The sequence below is a fragment of the Lygodium microphyllum genome, chromosome 26, assembly GCF_053477565.2.
Source record: "Lygodium microphyllum isolate KBCC chromosome 26, Lygodium_microphyllum_v1.1.10, whole genome shotgun sequence".
In the NCBI taxonomy this organism is placed as follows: Eukaryota; Viridiplantae; Streptophyta; class Polypodiopsida; order Schizaeales; family Lygodiaceae; genus Lygodium; species Lygodium microphyllum.
Window position 1 is genome coordinate 96,977,665 of NC_141160.1, and position 21,121 is coordinate 96,998,785.

The 21,121-nt window shown below is 40.1% G+C and overlaps 1 protein-coding gene across 1 annotated transcript; it reads right to left on the minus strand.

Moving 5' to 3' along the window:
- Window positions 1–14,216: 14,216 nt before the first annotated feature.
- Window positions 14,217–19,349, minus strand: CER3 (Fatty acid hydroxylase superfamily). Its single transcript, XM_087667775.1, has 11 exons — window positions 18,834–19,349; window positions 18,508–18,716; window positions 18,119–18,351; window positions 17,765–17,984; window positions 17,403–17,524; window positions 16,565–16,824; window positions 16,307–16,414; window positions 15,377–15,583; window positions 15,162–15,272; window positions 14,866–15,039; window positions 14,217–14,588 (listed from the first exon to the last, which is right to left on the minus strand). Exons 1-11 carry the CDS (start codon window positions 18,882–18,884, stop codon window positions 14,433–14,435), a joined length of 1,851 nt encoding a protein of 616 aa, XP_087523901.1. The 5' UTR covers window positions 18,885–19,349; the 3' UTR covers window positions 14,217–14,432.
- Between the last annotated feature and the right edge of the window lie 1,772 nt (window positions 19,350–21,121).

Below are 21,121 nucleotides of genomic sequence, written 5' to 3' on the forward strand. Positions count from 1 at the left end.
GGGATTGAGGTTGTCTCTACACCTCAAGGCATATGGCTGCTACAGAAGTAGTATGCTCATGACGTTACAGAAATATGGTATGGCTGATTGCAAGCCTATGGATACGCCTTTGGAGCAGAATGTCAAGCTGCAGATTGATGTTGGGACAGAGATTGACAATGTTACTATGTACAGACAGATGGTAGGCAGCTTGATCTATCTCACGATCACTAGACCTGACTTGAGTTATGCTGTGGGCCTAATCAGTCAGTTCATGCAGAAGCCTCGCAAACCACACTTGGATGTAGTCAGGAGAATTCTGAGATATGTAAAGAGTACCACAGATCATGGGCTATTTTATGCATATGGGAAACCCCTTGACTTGATCGGGTACACTGATGCTAACTGGGTTGGTTGCACGTATGATAGGAGGTCAACCAACGGCTATGCATTTGGATTGGGTAGTAGCATGATCAGTTGGCAGAGTAAGAAGCAGCCTACAGTTGCATTCTCTAGTACGGAAGTAGAGTATTGTGGTGCGGCCTTAGCGGCCTGTGAAGCTAAGTGGTTACAGAAGTTGCTGAATGACTTGGGAGTACACTTGGACAGCAAAGTCAAGCTGTATTGTGACAATTTGAGCAGTGTTATGTTAGCAAGGAATCCTGTTTATCATGCAAGATCAAAAAACATTGAGGTTCACTACCATTTCATCAGGGAAATGGTTTTAGCATATCAGATTGACTTGGAGCATGTGAAGGCTGAAGACCAGGTAGCAGACATCTTTACCAAATCACTTGGTAAAGATAAGTTCATTCACTTTAGACAGCTACTTGGAGTGATGCAGATGATTTGAGTTTTGTTTTTGAGCTTGAGGGGGAGTGTTAGAAATCAAGCTCACTGTCAATGTGTCTTTATCTATGACCGACATCTATGACAGCTAGAGTGTGCACCTGTCTACATGTGACTACATTAAATAAGTCGGGTTAGTAGTCAGTTAGTGACCTGACTAGAGTTAGTCTGTCTAGTCTACACTTAGACTAGGTCACTTTATCTTTGTATTGGGAGTGCTTTTTCAGTTTGGAGTGTGGAACATGAAGGAATGACCTTGAGAGCCTGAAGGCTCAAGACAATGGAGTTTCCCTGTCTCTCTCTCTCTCAACTTTGAACAGTCAAGAGCCAATTGAGTTTTGTTAAATACTCATTTTGATTACCTACCTATTGGATGGTGGCATGAGGATGATTTTTAAATGCTTTCTCACTCTCCAAGCATAAAAAACGTCATGTATTTTGACTTATTTTTTCAAAAACGTCTTTCTTTCTTCAAAACAACTTCATCTGGTGGTTCTTGGCCAAGTTACCTCATGGCTTATCTAGTATATAAAGTCATATCATACTCTTTGATACTTAACTTACTCAATATCATGCTCATTCTTGCGCATGTTCTTCGTTTATCGATTGAGGCATTTGCGATTTGTCTTTTGGTTATGAAATCAATGCGATCCTCAATGCATTAAATGGAATCGGGAATGCCAATTTAAATATAATGTGAAAAAATAATATATTCAAGCCGTCACAATATTATTTACAAGGCATCTTTGCTTTTGTTGATTGGGAACATTCAAGTGTCTTCTCATGTCAGATTACGAAATTGATTTAATGCGAGACTCAATATCAAGAAATTTACGTGCAATCACTTATGTGACAACTCGACGAGTAATTTTTAAAACATCTCAAGTCTGAATTTGTTTCTTCATATGAAGCGCTATGGCAGGAATATTACAAGATAGACCTGTTCTCAAAAATCCATGGTCAACTTTAATAAAGCAAAGAAATAATTAGTATCAAAATATGTTTAGACAATATCTTACTTCGTTGCATATATCCCCTTCTTTATACCGCCCTATTATAACTTCATATCTTGCATATCTCAAAGCTTTTTGTTACATTATAAAATCATAATATTTCCTTTTTTTTTTAAAGGAGAAAATATAAGGTTTATTTTTTTAACTTAAGGATTCATACTCATGATTAAGATCATTTGTGAAGATAATGTGCATCTCACCTATGCCTCTCTAATATGGATCTGACCATCTTCTCAAATATTTTTATATATCAAGCTTGGTGTGGAGGCGATACACATCTCTCTTGTACCTCTTTGATAATGATTAGGCCATGTCCATCTCCCTCCGTGATGTTGATTCACTTGGAGCCATCTTCACAAGCTTCTCTAGATTATCCAAAGTTGCTTATAAGAAATGAGAATACCTAAATTAAGAATGTGTAAAAACATAACATGCCAAAACTTAGCTCGAGCCTTAGCATGGTATTTTGGCTCAAGTTTTGATGAAAAGGAAGTGTGACACTATTTCAAATTAGAGCCATTAAATTTCAAGCACTAATTTTACTAGTTTATTTTACATATATTGACCCTTAGACTCTTAATTAATGGTAATTGATAACTTAAAAACTTTATACTAATTTATGTATTTTGAAGAAATTAAAAAATTAAATTAAACTAATTTTTGTGTTATTTTTAATGATTTTTGAATTATCTCTCTCTATATTGAGGTGAAATTTCTTATGAGGCCCAAAATTGAGTCCAAATCTCCTCTAACACTGCCTTATTGTTGAGACATTGAACTCAAAAATAGCTAGACTAATTACATTTGTAGCATCATGGCTCATTTATATGTTCCCATGATTGTTGTTTTGTTTCATGTCTAGGGACTGTTGGCAAGATTAGCTCGACCAAGTTGTTTTTCACTTGCTAATAATCCACTCGAGCTCTCTTGGGATAAGAAAACTTATTATCATTTCTATTAAACCTATTATTCTACTTAGAAAGAGGAGCTATCAATAGTTGTTCTTTTATTAAAGCATCATGCAAATTAGTAGACCTCATCACCTCAAGTTAACCATTGAGAGAGATGGCTTTGGTCCTTGGTAGAAACATGCCACCTACAAGTTCATGGATATGTGGAGAGCATATTTGGAGTAGTAACCCTCTAGGGTCATCCCTTTTGCCTTCAAACTGAAAAGCTCATTCATTTTCAATGTTTGAGAGGTTGGTGATAGATATTGGCCTTGGACTATGGCTTTGATCTATTGCTAGACAAGCCTTAAAAACGACCTTATCCTGGCACCATCGATTTCACTAGAGGCATGCTTCCCCTATAAGCCTAAGGTGTGCAATCATTGCTTGATTGGCCACACTTGTCTCTACGGGGCACCAAAGTAGTCCTCCATCCGTTTGATCCAAGTTTCAACATTAATTTCCATCTTTCTCCCTTCTCAATTGAATTCACGAGATTTAACTTGTTTAAGAAGAAACTTCCTATCCTGGCAAAAGGGAATGACAGAATTGAAATAGAAGAGAAGGGGATTCTCCAAGTGGTTATGTCTAGACCGAAAAGAATTCACCTTAAATTCTCTTCTCTCTCTCTCTCTCTCTCTCTCTCTCTCTCTCTCTCTCTCTCTCTCTCTCTGTGTGATCCACTCATCTTGTGTTTCTTCTCTCATCCTCACGGGGGAGGAGACTCCAAAGGGGAGGGGCTTAATTAAGAGAGGGGTGATGCATAACAACATCCAAAGCAAGCCACATCACCTCCTATTACTCCCTTTATCCCTTGCCCTTTTCCTATTATTTTATAAAGATTATAAGGATTTTTTTGTGCATGTTATGATGAGGATTTTGCAAATTACCAAGCTGGGGTCGTGGATTGGTCTTTACATAGCTTAAGGTGATTTGATTTTTCCCTCATAGCTTGACTTCATGAAACAATATATATGTCATAGATTAATTAAAAGAACTAGTGTATAGATGATTCTAGCACTATTCTCAAATGCCTAAGCCAAAGTCTCTATCATTATTGAAGTATAGACATGAAAAGGGGCTTAATTAAGAGAGGAGTGATGCATAATGACATCCAAAACAAGTCACAACACCTCCTATTACTCCCTTTATAGGCTTTCATTTTTTCTATTATTTTATAAAGATTATAAGATTTTTTTCGTGCATATTATGATGAGGATTTTGCAAATTACCAAGTCGAGGTCTTGGATTGGTCTTTACATAGCTTAAGGTGATTTGATTTTTTCCCCTGTAGCTTGACTTCATGAAACAATATATATGTCATAGGAATTAAATATTCTTCAAATGAATGTGATAAAAGGGTGTATATAAAAAATCCTAGCATGTAGATTAATTAAAAGAACCAATGTATAGATTATTCTAGCACTATTCTCAAATGCCTAAGCCAAAGTCTCTATCCATTATTGAAGTATAGACATGGAAAGGGACCCATAAGGATTTAAGGGGTGATTACTTTGTTGACCTACATGTCATCATGATCATTTGACTGCCAAATGACAATATCTTCATGACTTAACTATTTGTCAACAACAACATCAACATAGTGGAGGCTACTAAAGAGTCAATAAGTAATTAGAGATATACAACTTCTCAATTTCTTTTGGCTCCAAGATTAATGAACTAAACACTAATGCCTACTAGGACCCACTTCTTAGATGGTTAAGTGAGTTGGAATTCAATTGCATCCATTTTGGTCAAGTCTTGAGATACTTGGGATGACGAGTGGGCATAGAATAACCTCCGCCTAGAGGTTCAATTGGCTATTTGAGAAAGTCAAAGGCCAGCTATAGAAATGGCAAGGGCTAAAATGGAGCATGACTAACAAAGTCGCCATAAATGGTGCAATCCATTTTCACATCATTACACCTTATTTGTGGGAGCAATTTTTCTCTTTTGCAATACCAAATCACAAAAAATAGAAAAGATCTTCAGGGATTTTTTTATGGGGTCAAGGGGACAAGGGAAAATCCATGGTAGTTAGTTGGGGCCCCAAGTTACCTCAAGTAAAGAGAAAGAGGGCTGTGAGATTGAACCTCTCATGTCTAAGATAAGCAAACTCTACTTCTCCTTGATTCAAAGGTTGGATTGGTCACAACATTGGCATGTAGTACTGCAATATTTTGTACAACACGCTATGCGGAGACCTACCCTCACGAAACTTGGCTTCATGGAGTGCCTTACATGCTCTGACATGTGAGTCAAAATTATAGGTTCGAAAACCATGAAGGTGTTGGAAGAAGGTCTTGAGTAAGTCTAAATGGAGAGGTAATAGTAGAGGAGATATGGCTCTAAGATATCCCATTTGGACCAAAGCAGCAACATTCAAATATAGTTTTTGTCATGGCCTACAAAAAGAACAATTGTCAAAGAACATCACTACCAAAGAGGGTGAATCGTTGGATTGACATTTGGGATGTGGAGAAATAAGATTGGGAACCTTGATTGGCCTTGCAAAGACAAATTTAGGTTGATGGACAAGGAGTTGAATTTGACCATCAAGATTTTTAGCAAAAAAAAGAATGATGGCCAATGGCCCTTACCCCCTTTGATAGTAATCCCCTCCATTTTTGGTCCACCCAAGCATGAGTCATGCTCGACAAGGCACATAGTAGGAAAAGGTTTGTTAATAAGAACCCTTTCTTCATTAAGAGACTACAATAAAGTTGGGCATTACGATTTCCTACAACTTGTTGGGCACATGGGAGACAAGAATAAGGCAAGTGTCGATTTGCAACCCACTCTTTTCATCTAAATATGATGATGTGGATAGTCCTATGTATGCAGCTCCCCACAAAGAAAGTGTGGATTGCAATGCATGCAGCTCACCACAAAGAAAAATATAGGCAAATTCAAAATATTCGATCCGCTCTATCTCTTTACGAAACAAGGAGGAAGATGTTGCTTATCTTTCTTATGAATATCCACATGTTTGTAAGATTTGGAAGAGGTTTGAGAAACCCATGTTTCAACATATGATTCTTGATTATAAGGAGACTCTAATTAATGAAGTATGGCATATGTGGGTGGTTATCATGGCCACTATGTCTAGAAGAGTATAGTCCACTAGAAATGGGCTCCTTCATGGAGCTACCAAGTTTGGTAAAAATGATATTGAGCATACTCACAAGAGGTATGTGCAAGAAGCTATGAGACTTCTTTGGTCTTTGAGAAAAGGCAACTCATGTTTATAAAATAGTAGCAAAATCCTTTCAAAGCCTTTGATATGCCATGATCTTGTAGCTATACTCTTTTGAGGTTGATCTCTTTCTAAGGCTGCACATTCTACAATTTATTAATGCATCATTTTTTCTTGTCCACTTCTTTTCAAATAAAAACCCATCCTTATATCTACACTAACCTTTCTTCCTTACCTGTAAGATCTACAATAAGCTGTGGAGCTTGCCAAATTTTTATTATTATGGCCGAGGCAAAATTTGTGAGACAATTTAGATACTCGTTATTGCCTTTCCGTGATAGACCAATGTTCACAAAAAACCTTTCTAAGAGACACTGCAAAAACCTTTAGACATGTTGAATTTATTTATTTTTTTATCAATACTTAAAGCTCACAAATTTGTTGACTAAATTTTGAAGGCATTTTACATCCAAGTTCATAATCTAATTGATAAAAACATTGTACCAAATAATCCTTCATTCTAAAATTTTCAACTTGCAAGATATAGATGATTCTAAAATGAGGTTTTTTTAAAGCATAGTTAGCATTTTCTATGACAAATGGAGATCTAAGATAATAGAGAGAGAGCCAATGAAGTCTACAAGGTAGCTCTATTCATTTTACAAATGAGATACAACTACCTTGAAGCTATATTAAGTGCTTACTAGAAGCTTAATCATTGTCTTCACATTGGATGAGACACATAATCCCCATGGAAATTTTCTTATACAAATTAAGATATGTAAAATCCCAAAATTCCACTCTAGGAGTCATCTTCAAGAAAAAAAGCATCATTTGCACATCAAAGAGAGAGGTTATGTTAGCTTCAAACAACTTTCTATAAATATCTCAAACGTGAATACAAAAAGAATGGCAAATCTCAACTCCTTAAGTAGTAGATGTAATTGATGAGAGCAAATCCACACCTACAAGACACACATTATGAAAGCTCAAATATATTATGAAAGATAGAGCATTAAAAACTTACAAGTTAAGGTAGGGGTGCACCATAGATATGCCTTGATGTTTTGCAATTTTCCATGCATCAATTGCTCTAGTAAAGTCATTTTCTTGTAAACTACCTCCCTCAATAAAAATCAATATTAAAACTTCCATATGTGTTGTATCTAGTGGATTTCTATTGCATGTCTTGATTAGGTTTTAGATGGAAAAGCTTCTTTCACAAATGGCAATGCTAGAATATTGTATCCATGCAATTTGACTAAGCTTTAACAAGTTTTGATATTTCTTGCATAGCACTACATTAAAGCTAATTCAAGTCCAAGTATATTTAAAGCCAAGCTCTTCCAATCCAAGAAACCTTGCACATTCAAAATTTCAAATTCTCCCCTCAAACTCATACCATCAACTATACCTTTATATACAAGACCATCAATTGTTTTAGAATATGCATGAAAGCCAATCAAGGCATTTGGTTCTTTGATGGCATACATCTTAAAAAGTTGTCCAACACGGAAGGAATAGGGACATAATATGTTTAAGTTCTTCAAGATAGAGTTGTCTTTAAACCTCTGTCTCAAAGCACCCAGCAATAAAGTGCAATACTCCTTAAATTCAAAAGCAAGAGCAATATGCAAATCAGTCCCTATCATGTATCTTTGTGACTTTACACCGTGAAAATAGTCACCTTGTATAGATGACCTCAAAGATGCCAAGTGACTAGTTTTAGAGTCATAATCAGGAATAGTAGAACATTCTTTGTAAATTTATATATTCAATATTTATTATAATAAGTGATAATTATACTTATGCTACATACCATTGAAATATATTTTGTGAATATAATATCAATTCAAAAAACATGTATCCTATGAATATTTGCATTTATTTACTAGCTTAAATATTATTTTATATGTAAGTAATTTTTATCTCCCTTGTTATGAAATTCACTAAACCTTTTACCCATATTGTTGTAGGTGATGTTTGAAAATTTGCAATTCATCTTATGTTAAACCTTGATTTTTAGTAATCACTATGGTTGAGAGCTAAGGCATTAGACATGTTAGGAGGTGGTTACGTGGAGAGTTAAGATGTTGCGTGCGGCATGGGCAATAGGTCGGGCATGGAGGGCTATTCCTTCAAGCAGGGTTTTTTTAAAAGGGTTGTAGAGCCCTTCTAGAGGCAAATATTTTTAAAACCTTGTTATCGAAGGGCAAGTAAAAAAAATTTGCCCTTCCTAGAGAAGGGCATGATTTTACAAACCTTTCTATAGAAGGGTGGTTATGGCATGCATGCTTGGTCATTGTTGCAAGCACGGTTGATTGTGAGAGAGATTTCTCCAAAATGAATCATATCAAGTCCAATGATCGCAATAGATAGTCACTCGAGAGCTTGAATCAACTCATGTTACTTTCATACAATGGTGCTAATTTTTTAAATGCTTAAATAATTACTCATATGTATTGTACGAAGTTTTAAATATTCTATCATCATATCATGTTAGTATTAGATTTTTCTAAATTAATGGACAAGAAAAACCAGCAAAATAGCTTATATAAATGTCATAGTTATTTTTTATTTTTTCTCAAATACTATTCTATTAGCTAGAAATACAAATTTTAGAATACATGTCTATGGAAGGTCAAATTTTTGAAAAAGCCCTTCCACAAGAAAGGCACACTTGTTCACGAGCCTTTCAATGGAAAAAATCAACAAGATGGCTTATACAAATGTCATAGTTTTTTTTTTTTTTCTCAAATACTGTTCTATTAAATAAAAATGCAAATTTTAAAATACATGTGTATGGAAAGTCAAAATTTTGAAAAAGCCCTAGGGAGCCTGTCAATGGGAAAAACCCAGGGGACTTGCAAAAGTAATAAACACTAAAGTTGAAGAGGTAAAAGTTTGTTATCGAATCGGCCCCTTTTGCACGAGGATAGCCATTTAAAAAAGCTGCACATACGAAGCCTGATGCCTGATATTTTGCGAGTCCTTCTGGGAGGTGGGGGAAATTGCCCACACCAGCATTTTAGGCTGGGGTTGGTGGGCTCCGATAGGACGGGTCTGCAGAGTCGGCGGCACTCCATGTGTCCCTATGGAAAGTGCTCTCGTGTTTAAAGCTCCCTCTACTGCTCTCTCTCTCCCGAGTCCCCCCCTCTCCACTCCTCCTAAGACACATGACTCATGAGCATTCAGGACCCAACCACCCGCGTCCATTACGCTCCTCACGACGAGACAATCTCAAATATATCACTCTCTATATAATAGCTTTTTTAAATGCGTGGGTAAATTCCCATTAATTATAAAGTACTTACACAGCATACAGAGGATATGCATCAAGGCCTTAGGCCAAAGCAACTAGTTTTCTACAAAGAAGTCGGAAGGCCCAATGGATGTTCCTCCTATGTTTCAAGAAGACTATGATGCGATCTTTCCAAGCAGGTAATGTCCTCTGCTGTAGAAATCCTCTTTCCTAATCTAAAGACAGCGTTGTTTCTCGCACATCAAATGTGCTTGACTGTGGTTGCTCTTAGGGTATCCAAGAACACTAGTGAGGCCCTGTCGAGCGATCCAAACTCATCAAATAGAGCAAGCTTCATAGTGACTAAGTCCTTAAGATTGGCTACTCTTAGCCATCTTCTAATGATTCTCCATACACGTCTAACAGCAAGGCAATCCCAAAAGAGGTGGGTGTCATGAGGACATGTATTTTTGAAACCTCACTTAACACATGGATTAATTTTTAATCACATGATTAAGTAAATGTTGCACATGTGGGATGCAACTGGGGTTAGAGTAAATTTATGAGCTCGAGACCCGAAAAAATCACGAGATGTCAAAGGCAAAAGTTGTTATATGTTATGTTGCACAAATACTTGGTGGTATTTAGTGTTAATTGTTGGCCTAGGTCATTCATTTGACCATAATTGTTAATTGGTGACACTAGGCAAGTCACGTTTAATGATACCTAACGCCAATTTGATTGTTAAAGATGACGCAAAGACACTCCGGAGTGAAAAATGCGTAGCCAATTTAATTATTTGCTAGTCAGATTATTTTTTAGGGCACCAAAATAACTATTAGATTAATTTTTAATATTTAAAAACTAAAAATTCATATTTAATTATGGCTAATGCTAAAAAAACTATTTGGGAAGGCTGCCACTTGTCAAAATGCCCATGCAAGACTGAAAAACGTCTTTAGAGACTGGAGAGAAGTATTTTTAGTATATTTAGCTTGCAAGAGAGGGAGATGTTACTGGTCTGATTTGCAGCCATTTAGGACATTCTGAGGCAGCCAGGGACAAGAGAAGACCAATCAATAGTAGGTGATAGCATCTACAGGTTGTTGAGACAGGGTAGCAGCAGTAAATGATTGATTGTCTTCAATTCTTTGCATCTACAAGTTATAGTAGCAAGGCAACAACTGCATTTGACTGATTTTCAATCATTCGTCGCGACAAAACTATGAATTTTCTCTCTATAGCTTTCTCTCTCATCTCCCAACCATTTCACGACCTTGCTCTGAAGATCTCAATATTCGGACCCTTGGAGGCTAAGAAATTGCAAATTTCTCTATTGCAAATTGCAATTTACAACAAAAATTAGGATTCAGAAACAGCCTCTGGAAGCATGCCAAAAATTGAAAGCTCCAAGACTTGGATTTAACAAGGATGAAGGTAAATTTTAGCTAAATTCGGGTGGAGAACTAGCCAGCCGTTGAATTTAGAAATTTTTCATTGTTTACAAAGTGGGTGAAGGCCAATTATAAGTGCCCGAATCAAGGGGCAAATTAGATTGAAGACTTGCTGGTCACTTTGGATAGCAAGGGGAGTTTGGATTCCGAAGGGGATCGAGAGAATCTCCTTGTTAATCAACTTCTTATTCAATAAAGCTAAAGAAATACCGAAATGAACACATATTTTGAAGCCAATCGGATGTGCATTGTCCAAGATCAGTAAGTAAATTTGTATGTTCAAATTTGCATTTATTGTTTGTTGCTGTAATTAAGTTGTAATTAGGGATTTACCACCTATCCATGAAAGAAAGGCCGGTTTCAGTGGGTGATAGTCTCTTCTTCCTTTTTACACCACATGCAATGGGGAGGAGCTTAAGGGCTTTATTGAGTCTTGCCCAAACAAAAACCTATTAAGTACCAACCTTCACAAGAGGATATTTAGGTGGTTAGATCTGGTAGCTTTCCAAGTCCTTCTTAGGCGTCTCCTCCAGGTTCACATTCGAGAGTGAGGAAACTGCTTCTTCCAAGTGGCCCAAGTTTGCATGGTTACTTGAGCAAATGAGCCATGGATCTGTTTAGGCTTCTTGACAGTCTAGGCTCTCATGTTCGCATCAGTGACCATAGATTTAAGGAGATGGGTGCGCTATGGCTTGCATGGTGGCAAGAAGGCAAGTTTGAGGCGTTACATCAGTCTCATGAATGACTGGAGTTCCGACTCGCTGAGTGTGAATTGGTCCCTAATGATGGGCATATCCTTCCAAGAGCTGGAGACTGCATCCCATGCATCTGCCCATGTCTTCAAACCTTTTAGAGCCATCTTCCTTGCAAGTCTTGGATGCTCATGATAGGATGCCAAGGGAGGATCATAGGGAAAGTGGGAGAGCCAAATGTTGAGCAATATCGAGTCATCCTCTCTCGTTTGGGGATCAAGTAGGAGTTTCATTTCTCTCAAGAGAAAGTCCCGTAATTGAGCCCAAGTCAGGTGCCATCCTAGACTGGGGAATTTCAATCTTCAGATTCCTACCTGGCATGTCATGCCAAGATGCTTCATGCCATTCTTAACCAACATGTTTGATTGTACTAAGCCATTCTCTGAGAAGACTTGCCTTGGATTGAATAGTGTCGATTCTTCTAAGGATTGAGAGTGTTAGTCATTGAGCCTTAGGATACATCTTAACATAAAGGAGTGCAAATGCACATGTAGTTGATGTTAAGATTCAAAGGCTTTAACCATATGAACATACCGCAAGCAACCTATAAAAATGTGTATACAAAAGGCTTCAATACCTGGCTCATTTAACGAGGTTTAAAGGATGTAATCAAAAGGCAAGGCACTAAGTAGCCTAAGAGATTTAACCAAAAGGCAAGGCATTGAGGAGCCTAAACTCTTGTTAGGTTGTATGTAAGATTTGAGCAATGGTTGCAAGGATTAACACTTGCAAGCTTTATATAACTCTTTGTGGGAAATATGCAAAGACTTGAGCAATGTTTAGTGTATGCACCATATGTTTTTTTGAAGTAATGCAACAATATCTTTTTATAACATTATATCCCACTATTTTGCAACAAAACTAATATATCATCTTCTGAAAGTGCAAATGCTTACCATTAATTAGCAAGTCTTTGCAATAATGTGTGAGGTAGATAAGGAAGGTGGACAAATTTGTGAACAAGGATCTCATCAAACTAATTCCTATATTCCAAGAGAGGCTTAAACCCTCCAATTGGAGGCCAATCATCATGTTGAACTTGTCCTACAAGCTCTTCTCTAAAGCTTTGGCTTTTCTTATTAAATATGTGCTACCTAGGGTTGTTCAACTGAGGTAATATTGATTTATAAATGGAAGAAAATTTAATGATGTCGCGAATTTGAGATTGCTAATGGATATCTTTTGGGATGTGGACAATTAAGAAGCATTGTTGATCAACATGGACTAAAACAACATTTAAGGATGGTTATTCCATGCTCTTGTCATCGAGGTTGGAAAGTTGGTATTTGAATATTTTTCCTAGACCATATGAAGACAATGGACCCCTCTCAACTTCCTACTATAGGAAAAAATTTCAGCAATGGCTAAAGGAAACAAGGTGGGTATAGTTTTGACTTTGTGAAGGTGAAGGATTGGTCATGGCCTTTCCTGTTTAAACTGAGAATTGAGCTAATCATAAAGGGTAACCCCCCTTGTGAAATTCAAAGAAAAGATAGATTTCAACTCTATCAAATTAGAGCTGTGTTAAGACTTGAGGATGGAGGACACATTCTTTCCCTTGTTGACTCAAAGGATGCATGGAAACAATGGAAAATAAGGATTGGGAAAGTGTGGAAGGCAACTCCATCCATCTCCTAGGCTTAATTATTCATATGGAGAGTTTTGATTAAAAATTTGTTGGTCAAGCAAAGGCTACCATGTAGGAGAAAGGGCCTCCCTAATTTTTTAATACCATGTAGGAGAAAGGAAAAATATAGTATGCACCTTCTCTAGAAGAGCATGGTGGAAGTGCAAGCAAGTCTAACAAAAATCCTCTACAAAGCTCATTTCACATTTATTGTTAGTCCCAAGCAAAGTCCACTTGAAGAAAAAGGTAAAATATAAGAGTTTTGCTAAGAGCTCTTGCCCTAAGGTCAATTTGGAAAATAAATAAAAAATGCAGTAGTCTACATATGAACTACCTTGGCACTCTCATAAGGATTGTTAAGAAGTGAGTCCAAGATCCCATTGTTGTCTTGAAATGCCTAAAAGGGAGTAGCAATTGAGTCATTGGCCGAAGTGCTATATTGTTTTCAAGCATACTAAAATTGCCCTACATGTCTCCATTCATCCTTGCACTGCAACATGGGATGTATACATTCCCTTGACCATTCTATCATAGTGCATTATTTATTACCAAGAAGAAATTTTGCACTGGCAATCTTCTTTGCCCATCCAAAAACATACAACTTGATCCAATGGATTTAGTTCTCAACTAACTCCTTGTCCCTTGAAGACAAGAACCACAACTGAGCTTATGATTATCTCGCTTAGGTCAAACTGTGTGAGGCTAACCTTCTCAACCTCCTCTTAACTAACCCTACCGTTCATTGTAAAATTTTAACATCACCTGACCAAGTTCCAAGAGAAGCCAAATCCGATGCTAAATCCTTTGCCAAACGCTTGATAGCATGATCCCATGTCAGTACATGCAAGTTATCTACCTTATTTTTGCAAAAACACGCTCGCTTATCGAACCCACCTCTTGACTAACCCTGCCATCCACGGCGGTGTACTACCAACCACACGCAAGAACTGATTCTGCAACAGGAAAGCTCAATGATCCCGATTCCCAAAGATCCAACAATGCAAGTGATACACAAAGGAGAGGCTCATCGAAGAATCCCTTAAGCATTCGCACCGACACCAACTTGAGCTGCTGTCATACTGCAGAAGTGTGATATGGATAATATTTGCTCAGATTTATTAACATCCTTTTAGATACTTTTTTGAAGAGTCCATGGAGAACAAGATCAGTTTGCTGCAATTTTTGAAGATTTTCTCTTTACAAGGGAGAACCAAGGGCTCAGCTGTGTTTGCAGAAGAATACTGGGAGTTTGACTTCCCCTGTTTCTGCAAGTGTTTACAAATGATAACCATAGATATTAAATAGAGTGGTATAAGTTTTTTGCTTCATCCCACCTCTCAGACAATGTATAATAATCCTTGTTTCAACTGCTCATGCAGGCGTCAAGCCATGCTTGAGCGCTGCCTCCCAGACAAGATCAATGCGATCCACATCCAGTGCACCCACCTCATGGTGAGTCCATCCTTCCAATGCATGCACCACCCCGCCGGCATGGCAAGCATGCACAACATTCCGGTCCAGATTATACTGACAAAAAGTAGAATTCCACAAACAAAACAAGTGTTAGAGACAACTCATTTGGAGAGCAATCTGGACCCAACAACGCAGAGCCAAAGGAATAGATCGATCCACACCAACCATACAAAATCCCACATCAATCTGAAGTCTAGATTCAACAACACAGAATGCAATCTGATCCCAGCACCCAACCACACTGAATGCCAAAAAATAGACCAATCTAGACCCAACAACGCAGAGTGCCAAATAATATTAACATGACTGCATGCACTAGGGTCTCTTTTACCTCACAGGACACCAGGCCTCTAGCATCCTGAGGCAACCGCATCGCAGCGAGCCGGCCGTATGTGCAGTCCCTTCGGAAGGGGATGACTGGGGGAACTACGAACTGGTGGAAGTGAGTTCCTGCAGGGGCCAACTTCTGCTCCGAGTAGCTCAACCACTTTCCCAACACCCATGTCTTTTTTTTTTTTTTAAACCATCCCCACAAGCGTTAGTCGATCCATCCATCCATCCAATTCAGGAACACCAAAACCTGAAACAAGTAAATGCCAGCAGCAGCAGAGCTTTTTCTAATTTTACCTGGCAATTCTTCCCAGCCTGATGCTTAGTAACTTGCACTAAATTCTTTCGCATTTCCGGAGGTGCCTCTGCTGCAACTTCTTCAAACCGTTTCCTTGATGCTGTTAACATCTGCAGCAGCAGAGCAAATCAAAAAGTGGAGTTACAAAATGACGTCAAAACAGAGAGCAGGCACAAGGTAAGAGCATATGGAGATAGAGAGATATGTATTATACCATCACCCTGACTCCTCGCTTGCAAAGGTATAGAGAAATGGCCCGGCCGAGCTTGGAAGTGGCTCCCGTCAGGAACACTTCTTTAACGTCCTCTGGGATTTGCTTGAGAATGACTGCCGCCGTTAAGGTGTTGCCATGGCACACTCTCACTCTGAGATTAGGATGTTTCCTTACGAAGAGCGACCCGCCACCATTAAGGGCTTCGTTCTGATAGCAAACACCGTACAAAATATATTATTAGTTCCAACTGAAACATTTGCGTGTTGTGGAAAACGGGCGAGAAACGGTTCGCATATTATTTTTAGTTTTAACCGAAACAGTTGGTGGGTGAAACAGTTGGTGGGTTATCAGTGACCACACAAGTTCCTCACAATTTCCCATGTGAGAAAAGGGGCTCTTTTCTCTCCTCTGTTCTCTTGTTTTAACCTGTGGTTTTCCACACCATGAGCTTCAGCTCAGGTGGCACCATGTACTTAGCTAGGTGTGGTCCAGGGCAAGGTATTGCAAGCCTGTTCAACACTATGAGCTTCTTCCAGGAGGCACCGCAGTTCACCATCATAAGTCTCTGCTTATGAGGCACCGCATACCTAGCTAGGTGTGGCAAGAAGCAGGGGTTGCCGGCCCCCATTGCAGGCCAGGAACCCCCTCCCCTAGCCGCACCTAATTAAGTACACGATACCTCCCCCAGCTAGCTAGGTATGCAATACGTCCCACACAGAAGCTCGTGATGTTGAACGGGCTGTCTACTCAGCAGGCACCATATATCTATCTCGGTTCGGCCAGGGGCAGGGGCTGGTAAGTATGTCAATACCTCCCACACCTTCCTAGGTTCAGAAGCTCATGATGTTGGTGTGAAAATCCACAATGTGGGAGTTTTTGTGGGACTTTCTCAAAAACTTGTTGCGTCAGACAAGACGAAATGCGACGCACCTTGTTCAGAGCTGCCAAGCTAATCACTTTAACGCCGAGCCTATCAGCATCCAGAATAGCTTGTTCGATGAGCCTGTTAATGTTCTTATGCGCAAAGGGTAGAAAGTACTGCCGCCCCCAAATGCACAAAAGAGGATATGATCAGATTCAGCACAATGGCACGGAGAAGAAGATGCCTGATTATAAGCAGAGATGCGCGAAAGTTGAAACTGTAAATCTGGGTTAATATGTATACATCTTGCTTCTGGGTTAATTTACCATAAAGCCGAAACGCGGAACGATCCAGACTTGATGGAAGCGCTCCCGCAGATAGTAATTCCAAACCTTGAAGTTCGTGCCCCAGATGAACATGGCAAGCGCCACGAATGGCACCACAGGCCACCATACCAGATGAATCAAGCTGGGGCGGTACGCACGCGACGCGTACGTCCGAAATAAGAAATGCACATGCAAGGCTGACTGGAAATCCACGGCATGCAGCAGGAATACGAAGTCCGGCACCCGCTCTTTCATGGCACCTGCCAATAACATACATGTGTTTGCCTTAGTATTCCTGTCATTACCATCATTAGTTCTTTCTGTGCATCCGCGCGCCGCACAGCGTTGGAAGTTAAATGCATGATCATTTCTCCTCCAGTTAGCCTTGATCGCATTCAAAAATTCAAATGCATGCATGACACATTTCTCCTCCGGCTACCCCTCATTGCGTTCACAAGCTTTCATTGCAGTCACTAGCCTTCATTGCGTTCAAATCTTTAGTTGCATTCGCTAGCCTTCATTTTCCCGCTTAAGAAAATGGGCTCTTTCTCCTGTTTAACATCATGAGCTTCTGCTCAGGAGGCTCCTACCTAGTTAGGTGCAATCGGGGACAAGGGACCCAACCACACATACCTAGGCAAGTGATCCATCATCCCTCGCAGAAGCTGTCTGATCCACCTATCAACAGAAGCTCATGATGTTGTGGTAATTTAGAACGTGGAGCTATAACGGGAATTCGTCTAGATTCTTGTGACGATCGCTTCGCCTGCAACTAGCCTTCGTGACATCAAGTGTACACAGGAAAAGGAAGAAATTAAGAACGAAGTCTCTCACACACCTTCACGCAGAAGACGGTGGAAGGGCACGGTCTCCTTATTGAACGTTCCTCCCAGCAGGTCATAAACAGGCATGAACAGGCAGAAGTTGGTGTCGCGGCTCTCGTGATGCAGTATGTGATACCTGCGCGATCAATCGTTTGAGTTTAAAGCGCTGAATGGCAGGGCGTTCATTTCATAACTAACATAACGTTCGTTTCAATACTGTCATAATTATTGAGCATTTATTCTATCGTTGAGTAATCGTTCATTCATTGCATTATTGAGGTGACATAATAATAATATCGATAATGATAATGATAATGATGGGGAGGAAGGCAATAAAATATTAAAGGTTCTTAATGCAGATTGCTATTATACTCACGAGGGCGTGTAAATCAGATATCTCAGCGGTGGAAAGTAGCGAAACAGGATCTCCGGCACCATCTCCACATTGCTGTGCCCGTATGACCTTAAGAAGTCGATGGCCATCAAATACGCATACAACGACACCAGCGACGCCCCCCCGCACCACATGCTTCCTAACACAGGCACCGCCATCACCACCACCAGCACCAGCTGCTCCAGGAACGTGCTTGATCCGGCTGCAAAAGAAATTATCATGTTCATCAATCATCCGACGTGTTTGATCTCCCAAAAGCAAATTATGCACTGCCATGAAGTCTTGCTCACAGCACACCAAGGGGCATTCTGTTACCGCTTAAAGAACTGCACACACCTGTTGCAGGCTCTGGAGTCACCGACTCATGGTGCCTCCCATGGTAATTATCGTACAAAAACTTGGTATGGAAGGCCCGATGGATCCAGTAATACAAGAACTCAGCGGGCCCGACGTGTAAGAGAATGGTGGCCACCATTCCCCAGCCGTTCCACAAGGGAAGATCGTTGAAGAGAGAGAGCCATTTATGGGCCGCAGATAAGATGAGCGCTTGGAGGAGAAGGTGGTTGTCCCTGTCCAAAATTTACCATTTCATACTGATTGAGCTACGAGGCAGAAGCAGGGTGAGAACAAGAAGGCTAACAACACTACGAATAACTCAATGCTCAGCTTCTCCCGTCATCAATCAATCATCAAATGCCGTAATGTGTAGGAAGAGGAGAACGAACCAGTGTTCTTCTCTGTCCACTTGCTCGAAGCTGAGACCGTCGGGGCGTATCCTTATGTTAGCGACCAAAGGGAGCATGCGGGAGTAAATCTGGAAGGACGCACAGATGAAGCCTCGCACGATGGTGAGGACTGCTATGTGGTAGTAGAAATTGCTATGAAGATCTTGGCCACGGAAGGCGGCGGCCAGGATAGGAAGGCACAGCAGGTACTGATAACCCGGACATTTGAGCGCACACAGAGAATGAGATAGAGACAGAAACAGAGATCGCTCAGAGTGGAGTCCATGCAACAGGATAAATATTGTGGGAGAAGGATATTCGCGTACCTTGAACATGCCCAGCCTTTCCCATGGCCAAGCCGCCAGAAATGCGGTCATGTCGTGCAGAAAGAAGCAGAAGAACTAGAAGAAGAAGAAGAAGAAGAAGAAGAAGAAGAAGAAGGAGAAGAAGCTGCTGCTGCTGCTGCAGGTACGAAGGTTTTGTTTCCCCCCGCCTCCCCGCCCTTCAAGGTCTGCGGTTCTTCTGCAGCTTGCTATGCTTCTGCATCCGCCAAGAATGCTGTGGAAGACGATGGGGCATGCAAAGAGCCTTCCGTAAGTAGCCTAGACTCGCAGCACCGGAGCAGGTGGTAGTGTCACTTCCAGCAGAAGAGGGTAAAAGGTGGTGTTATTCTTGTTAATCGCGCTCGTGATGGCGGATTCCCCAGGGCCAAATGCAAAAGGAGGCTTGCTCCTTATTAATACCCGACTTAGAAAAATTCACACCTCTGCGCTCCTGTCTGTGATGTCGGGATGTGGGTGAGGACGTATCACAATCAGTCTCCGAGGGCCAACTCCCCCCCCCCCCCCAATTGAATTTCCTCCAACCGACCTTCACCTGCCTTCTCGACCTTTAATTGCTGGCCTGTTTCATTTACCTCTATGTGTTTGAGCGCCCATCTGCCCAATATTCATAACTGTGCACCCACCAACCCACCCTTCTTCCATTCGCCCTCTGCCTCTAGTGCGACGCTTCCCACAGCCCACTATTACACAGGAGTGTCTAGTACAGTACATATCAAGAGACGAGCGCCTCTTTTCTCATGTGAGTGAGAGAGATGGAGAGAGAGAGACAGCAAGATCAACGCAGGAAGGCAACGTCCCACCACAGAGTACGCGTTCCACCTTTCTATTATCATTGCGCTGACAGGGTGCCGTAGATTCAGCCTAACACCGAAATTACGTGGAGAGAGCCCAAATTACGTGGAGGGGTGTCTCTCTCTCGTTTTTTTGTTGTGATGTGTGTGTAACGTACGTCTCTCTCTGTCTCGCTCGCACGTCTAGTTCAGTGGTTGGGCAATGCCCGCGGTGTGAAGTGTGGACACCGAGTCTGGAGTCGATCCCGTCGCTTCGTGGCATGTGCTTGGTCGTCCACGTCAGGCCTCCCGTATCCCTTTTATCGCACCAGGCGAACGGCCACACTTTTGGCCTTTTTGGAGTTTGCAAGTAAAAAGTACACACAACATATATATACATATTTAATATCATAACTAGTTTAACACGTGTCGATTGGAAACGGTTTGTGTCGATTAGGTTTTTATCTCTAAGAAACGAAGGTGAATATAAAGCAATTGTTTTTTTAATTTGTGAATCGTTTATAAAGTATAACATGAAATTAAAAATAAGCTCTCCTATTCATAGATCTTTTTTTTTTTTTTGCATGAAGCTTTAAAGATGTATTAATATAAAACATAAAGTTTACAGCTGGTTAAGGGAGTGCTGCTTCAAAAGTGGGAAGCTATCATTGCTTAGGTGGACAGCTAGACAGCTTTACAAAACCAACAGACCATAGCTGGTCTTAAGCATCAGATGTGTAAAACCTAATAAACTTAAGTCGTTGTTCAACCTTCTTCTTGATATCCAGCAGTATGGCTGCCAAGTCCACAGTGGAAGCTGAAATCTCCAGCCCCTCCTTCAAATTGTCCTCATGCTACTTGAGAATGGTTCCTGTGTCTTTCTCAACCTGAAAAAAAAGATCAAAATTAAGGCCATGTATAGGATCCACATCAGTATTTTCAAACATTTTCTTATTCCTGCTTATCCAAATGTTCCACAGGTCATAATTTCTGATCCAATTCCAAATTGGGGGAGGGAGACCATATATCTCCCCCAGTAACACCTCCTTCCAAGTGAGTTCAGTGGGGTGATACTTGAAGACAAGGACCTGCAGAAAACACCAGATGTTAGCATTTTTATTCATAGATCTTGAAAAACTAGCTATTCTATTGAAGGTTGTTGAATATGTGATTGAAGAGTAAGAGGAGCTTTGAATGTATTTGAAAATAAACACTCTGAAACATATGGATCATATAAAAAGTAGAGTAATTTGTATTTATTTATTTAGTGTTGAGAATCATAGAATAGATCATAATTCGTGTATAATATATTGCTAATGTTTTGCATGCGCTTCACACAGAACATTATGTTGCTTCGAAGCAACAAGCAACTTCGCTCAACAATCCATTTTTCATCTTTCTCTCTCCTCTTTTTCCTCTTTGTTTCTCATTCTCTCTCTCTCTCTCTCTCTCTCTCTCTCTCTCTCTCTCTCTCTCTCTCTCTCTCATTTTTCTTTCCCT